The sequence below is a fragment of the Ornithodoros turicata genome, chromosome 1, assembly GCF_037126465.1.
Source record: "Ornithodoros turicata isolate Travis chromosome 1, ASM3712646v1, whole genome shotgun sequence".
NCBI lineage: Eukaryota > Metazoa > Arthropoda > Arachnida > Ixodida > Argasidae > Ornithodoros > Ornithodoros turicata.
Genome location: NC_088201.1, coordinates 1713099 through 1719284, shown reverse-complemented (window position 1 = coordinate 1719284; position 6186 = coordinate 1713099). Strand labels below are relative to the sequence as shown.

The window sequence follows — 6186 nt, the reverse complement described above, 5'->3', positions numbered from 1 at the left end:
GTGAGTAACCCTTTGCATGTAAACAAAAGCGAATGCAATAAGCGTGTTTTGCAGTCTGATATTTGGGACCCTGTATCCTGCCTATGCCTCCTACAAAGCAGTCAAGACAAAGAATGTACGAGAATATGTGAGTGGCGAACAATGGAGCGCAGGCCAATGGTTATCGAAAAAAAAACCCGTTGCAGGTCAAGTGGATGATGTACTGGATTGTGTTTGCTCTTTTCACGTGTGCCGAGACATTTGCCGATCTTTTGGTGGCCTTCTGGTAAAGCTGGCGAGCCACAGAATGGCAGATGTGGTGACAGATGTCTTTGTAGGTTTCCTTTCTACTATGAGTTGAAAGTACTCTTCGTCTTGTGGCTGCTTTCGCCTGCTACCAAGGGCTCCAGTATTTTGTACCGAAAATTCGTGCATCCTCAACTCCTGCGCAGGGAAGAGGTAGAAAAGCTAGGCTAGAGGTAGGCCTTTCATGACAAAGGTTTTTCTTTTTTAGGAAATCGACCAGTTCCTGTTGAAAGCACGCGATCAAGGCTATACTGCTGTCGCGCAATTGGGCAGTAAGGGTCTCAGCTATGCCGCTGGTGTAGTTATGCACACTGCTTTGAAAGGTCAAGAAACCCTCGTGAGCCACCTACACAAAGCTGACACGGAGCAGCTCCGAAAGAGATCCAAGAAACTGTAAGCCTTTAACTTTAACCGTGCGTTAACTGTTCCACTGCACAGCCTTCCTTGCAGGGAGTCCGACACAAGTTCCGAGAGTTCCAAGAGTCACGGAGAAGTGAGTGGTGAAACCTTTCTTTCCCTCAGTGCTATTCATTGCATCTTTGACTCACCCTTATGTGGTGTTTACAACAGCTTTTTTGTTGCACCTTTTGGTGACATCTTCAGGTTGACGACGGTTTGTGAGAATATTACAGCTGCCAAGCGCATTCATAAAAAAAGTTTATTTGTGACAGTACTGTAAGTTGCGTAAAACCTAGGCTGCACCGTTTCCTCCCTATAATTAACCACCAAAAGAGGACATGGTGTTTGAAATGTTGTACGTTTAGTTCCTTCAGCTCATACTCACGTTTGACAAAAGTAATCGTCATATTGAGGTGCAATCACAATAATTGTGTCATTCTTAGGCGGAAGGAAAAAAAATACGGGAAATGGAAATAAATTTCGAAACACTTTGCAGTCTGGATGTTTTGGGTGGCACCATTTAAAAGTACAGCGGCAGATTTTCTCGAAACTTAAAGGAGCCCAACGAGCCATCTAAAAAATTTTCTATTTCTGACGCATTATGAAAGGATGTGACTTGACAGCTAACGCGCAAATAAAAAACATGAACATGCGCGTTCTTACTCAACTCGCTCCGTGAGATGAAACGAGGAGGAGGAAAACTGTCACCGGTGTACGGTGCTCCAATCGGGGTTGGCACTTTCCTTTCTGTCTCTGTGTAGCAAACAACGTATCGCTGAAGCCATCAGCGGGCTGTACCATAACGATGTCAAAGCGCCTCGGATGGCTAGTGGCGGGCATTGCCATATTTGTGCACGGTGGCAATTTTTAAAAGTGACTCGCGCGATATTTATACAGGGTGTGTGCAGAAAAACATGACCCGCATTTTGACATGTAACTCGTTGTCTACTTAGCCGAGGAACTTTCGGTGGCGCACGACGGCGTATTTATGCTTGCGAAAGGTACAAAAAAATCCTGGAAGCCATACTCAGTGTAAAAAAAAATAAGCAGAGCGCGAAAACATGGGCTTCCATGCATTAGAATAGGGCGGTCATGACAGTGCATGGTAGTGCATTTCGGTCTCATGAGAGTTATGTGCAGGCACCGCTAGGGGTACTGCCGAGGAGCATCCATGTGGGACATCGTTTCGATTTATGCACCGATAGCTCCCCTAGCGGTACTTGAACACAACTCTCCTACGTGCACCGTGTTGCCCTTTCACATACACCCTGTTGTCCACCATGTTGCCCTATTCTGATGCACGGAAGCCGAAGTTTTCGTTGTTCCGTTTATTTTTTAAGCTGGGTATGGCTTCCACAATTTTTCTACAGATTTCGCACGCATAAATGGGCCATCGTGCGCCACCGGAAGTTTGTTTGTTAGGTAGGCAACAAGCTATGTGCCTAAATGCGGGTCACGTTTTTCTGCACACACCCTGTATGTCTGTCGAATGAATCACTTTGTGTAGTGCACTTTCATAGGCGGGTTAGCCGCTTGGTTTCATAAAAGGGTAGTGACCCAAGTGCTTTCTGTTCTTTAAAGTAGCATGCGGGCCATTGAAGTGCACCACGAGAAGCAATTCACCCCACGGAGTTAGAATTGTCGCAAAAAACAGCAGTGGTGGAGTGCTGTACCATCCTCTGACCTTGCGCTGATGCCGTACTATCAGTGCTCTCTGACTGGTTCACAGAAACGCCATCTGCTAGTCAGCCATTCAGGGCCCCATGCTTCCTTTTCAATTCCGAATCCCCCTCCCCTAAACTGAAAATATTTTGGATGGCTCTCTGTACTCCTTTAAAGGGAGAAAAATGTTTGCCTCGGAGATATGTACCAGCTTGCCCAGATCACTGGCTTAACTCACTCGCTAAACTCGTGGTGTGAGTGAGAGGACTGGAAATCAGTTGCTCAGTGAATTCGTCAAATGTGCTACACCCAAGGTAATCCTATTGATTTGTTTGCCAGAAGAAGTGTGCCAATGATGCACCTCACCTCGGCTGCCTTTCTATTAGCATACTCGCTATGAATGTAGGAAGGGAGTTGCCTCAGGACAGAAGCCGCCGATATTTCGAACAGAGACTGTTCTTCTTCTGGGGAAGAAGAACAGAGAAGAACAGTCAGAAGAAGAAGAAGAACAGTCTCTGTTCGAAATATCGGCGGCTTCTGTCCTGAGGCAACTCCCTTCCTACATTCTACCGGTTCGCTGGATTTCTACCCATCTACGTTCGCTATGAATGTAGTTCCCTTGGGGAACTGTCTCTTGTAGCGCATGTAAAGGGTGGGTGGATCGTCGATCAGACATACGCTAGAACTTTGTCACTTCAAACACGGTTCAACCGTTCAAACAAAATGGTGCAGTACTTCGTTTCTGTTTTTTGTTTCCGGGCTATATCCAATACCGGCTTCCCAGTGGAACAAAAATATTTGATTTCATTCGCAATGTCGCTATGTACGGATTTTGACGCGCGATAAAATTATGCGATCAATATTCCAAACACTTTCCCTCGCCCATCCGGTCATCTTTTGAAAAACATGCGGCACAGTCCCTGACATTCCCAGGGCAAGGACAAAGCAAATTTCCAGCTGTTAGCTCTAAATCCCTATTTAAACTCTGCGTGTTACAATTGGGCACAGTTCTTCAAAGGATTTGAGCTTCTCACGTATTATGTTCTCTCGCTGTACGGACACACGCAAAAAAAGAAATCTTTATTAGCGAGACTCGAATATCAAAGGAAAACCTAGCTTCGTCCAACATACCACCATGCCGCTTCAAATTGTTGAAACTCCGCTCCTGTTGTCAGCAAGCGCAGTCAGAGTGCATTTGATCGTCAGTGATGGCCAGTAGTTAAACTACCCGATTGTAGTTAAAAAGTAGTTATCAACTACATGCAGAAATGTAGTGTGCGACAACTAGTTAAACTACTATTTCGCATAGTTAACTACGGTAGTTAGGTTACTGCAGGCGCCAACTACGTCCGATTTTGCCGCAAGCTTTACGGCACGATTGTGCTTCCGACTTTTACCTCGAGCTACTAGTTTGATGAGAACGGAGGTGCAGAGCAATTGTGCCGTGCATGCGTACTAAATCTTCACTTTTATCGCTGTTCGTGATTCATATTTAGGTGTCCAAGAACACTACAGAATGGGATTGGCGTTGATGGACAACGTTAAGTAGTTAGAGAGATGCAGTTAAAATACATTGCAGTAGTTAGTAGTTGTAGTTAAACTGCTGTAGAAGTAGTTAGTGGCCATCACTGCTGATCGTACAGCGCATCGAGGTGCGTGACTTGACTTGACCATCAACCCTCCTTGGACGGTGCTCCTCTGGGCGAGCATTTCCCAAGGAGGCGTAACACCACACTGACACAGGGACATACGTCATAACCAGGCGGAGTCCCCACACTGGACAATATTCGAGACGATACCAGAGAATTTCCAACAGAGTTCTTGCATACCAATATTGTGTGGACATTACTTGACCTTCTTGAAGAGGTCGTTTTTCTTTCAAATTGAATTCAGGACCTTTTTGCACCTTCCCAGTCATTGTTTTTTTTTTTTTTTATTTGAAACATCGTACCGGCAACAGGATGTGTTCCTGCAGGTAGTTCTGCCGGAAGTGGAACAACAATGGATGGCAGACGACAGGTCCCGACGGTGCTTGCATCCTCTAGGTGGTGCTCATCAAACTGGCAGAAAAATGCACTAGTTTTTTTCAAATTGCAAGAAGTATCCATTTCAATCCTGTCCAATCCACTTGCCACCCAAAATGGTGCCACCTATGGGGGGGAGTGAGGATCCGATTATCGATAGGACCCCGTATTTCAAGACGTCATTGGTCATCTTGGGGTATAGACCCGTTTTTGCGGGCCTGGTGGCACGAGTGAGCAGCAATGTCAGTGCCCCAAAATATGCAACGTGCGGTAGTTAGCAGACGGCGGCGACACTTTTCAAATACATGGTCTCGAGTCGTTCGCACTTGGCAAGATGTACCGCTTTTTCTGCGGATTTTCTACGGGTTTTGTAGCTTTCCTTGGCGCCGCTTGAAACACCATGCAAAACCTTCTAATGAAACTACCTAGTGTTGGATCAGTGGCTGCTTGGGCCAGAAATGGTGCTCTGCAAACTTTGCTGCAACAGCCCTATAGGCATTTTAATACGGGCCTTTTAAGATACGGCTCTGGTGCAGCGGGCACATATATGCCGCACTATACCGTTGAGACGTTTGCGACATATACAGCGGGAAGCCATTGACAGTTGCAAAAGCAGTGCCTGACAGGTGCGAAAGGACCCCGATCTTTGATTACCGCCTAGACACCCCAGAAGTATTGTGCTTTTCTAAATGAAATTGTGACATGAAAGATGAGTCACTGAGAAGGCGCGTTAGCTTAGCTCAATTGGTAGAGCCCTGGATCGGCAATCCAGAAGATGTGGGTTCGAGTCCTAAAGCTGGCTAACCTTTTCAGTGACTTTCATCTTTCATCGGAAATTGTGACGCTGATGAGGTTGAGAGGCACCACTAACCAGCACCGTGTACATGCAGGGCCCCCGCCGGTCCACCCGAAAGAGGATCGCCAAGGACTCCCCAAAGGATTCCTAGTCAAATACAACTGTTGCCATGGAGCTCTGTGTGTGTGTGTCCATTTCTCTGAGTATACCGGCATAGTGAGAAAGCAAGGCACGTGCGGTGGGCCTCTGGCCTGGCTCCGTAGCCTTGCAGCGCCGATGGATTTCAAACAGACGGAACTTGAGGGCGTCGCTCTCTCGTCCCTTCCCCAAGAACCAGACGCAGACATCGGGGACCTTCCACGTGTCGCACTGAGTGTCGCATCCCCCGCCTGTTCTCTGTTCAGGAGCCAGCAGGTCCCCTTGCAGAGGTTCTCGACCGCAGGTCACCTGAAATAAAACACCATTAAAGGGGCGCAAAGAAAATACTTTGTACCTCCGCACCTTTGCACCGGATGCACTGGGTAGAGCATCGAGGTCATTGACGCGCAAAGATAGGTCTGATCGAAGCAGGTACTGGGATAGTATCTTGGGAAGCCAGTTTGAATCGCACATGACTCGGTGATTACGGTGAAGGTGCGCCAGGATGGCAACGTAGCTCACGCAGAGTGCCAGGCGCTGTGTCACGGTTGCATATTCCCGTAGTGGACCTGCCCATAAAGTTGGCAAATTTTCTGCAGATCCCAGCTCAAAGAACTCGGTTACTAATGCGTTCTCGCAAGAGCCCAAGTAGTCGACCGTTAAGTGGGGCTCACCCAACTCCAGATGCATTGCAACGTTGTGCTGGAAATCGCCTTCCAGGCGGGGATCGTTCAAAGTAGATAGGGCCACAGTGTAGCTATTCCACTCAGCCTTGTATACCTGAAAAGTGATCATGCGGAACACTTTGGAACACGCTGTTGTGCACTCTCACCTTCTTCACGGCACCGGCGCCGATTGGTCGGACAATACGAATGGTGGCTA

The 6186-nt window shown here is 47.3% G+C and overlaps 2 protein-coding genes across 3 annotated transcripts in view; one reads left to right on the top strand and one right to left on the bottom strand.

The window, feature by feature from the left end:
* Positions 1 to 5340, top strand: part of LOC135377278 (receptor expression-enhancing protein 2-like) — a 31383-nt gene extending 26043 nt beyond the window's left edge. For both annotated transcript variants that reach the window (XM_064609598.1, XM_064609597.1), the window contains exons 3-8: positions 55 to 127; positions 186 to 265; positions 318 to 438; positions 494 to 678; positions 736 to 778; positions 5261 to 5340. In XM_064609598.1, coding sequence (XP_064465668.1) covers positions 55 to 127; positions 186 to 265; positions 318 to 438; positions 494 to 678; positions 736 to 778; positions 5261 to 5317 — 559 coding nt within the window. In that variant the 3' untranslated portion in view covers positions 5318 to 5340. The remainder of the gene's footprint in view (positions 1 to 54; positions 128 to 185; positions 266 to 317; positions 439 to 493; positions 679 to 735; positions 779 to 5260) is intronic.
* LOC135379188 (protein O-mannose kinase-like) lies at positions 5318 to 6099 on the bottom strand. Its single transcript, XM_064612430.1, has 3 exons — positions 5668 to 6099; positions 5400 to 5613; positions 5318 to 5343 (listed from the first exon to the last, which is right to left on the bottom strand). Exons 1-3 carry the CDS (start codon positions 6097 to 6099, stop codon positions 5318 to 5320), a joined length of 672 nt encoding a protein of 223 aa, XP_064468500.1.
* Between the last annotated feature and the right edge of the window lie 87 nt (positions 6100 to 6186).

Coding starts and splice junctions, on each gene's coding strand:
- LOC135379188 (XM_064612430.1), bottom strand. CDS start 6,099: ATGATCACTTTTCAGGTATACAAGGCTGAGTGGAATAGCTACACTGTG. Junction 5,614..5,667: donor CCAGTGCATCCGGTGCAAAG/GTGCGGAGGTAC, acceptor GTTTTATTTCAG/GTGACCTGCGGTCGAGAACC. Junction 5,344..5,399: donor AGGCCAGAGGCCCACCGCAC/GTGCCTTGCTTT, acceptor ACACACACACAG/AGCTCCATGGCAACAGTTGT.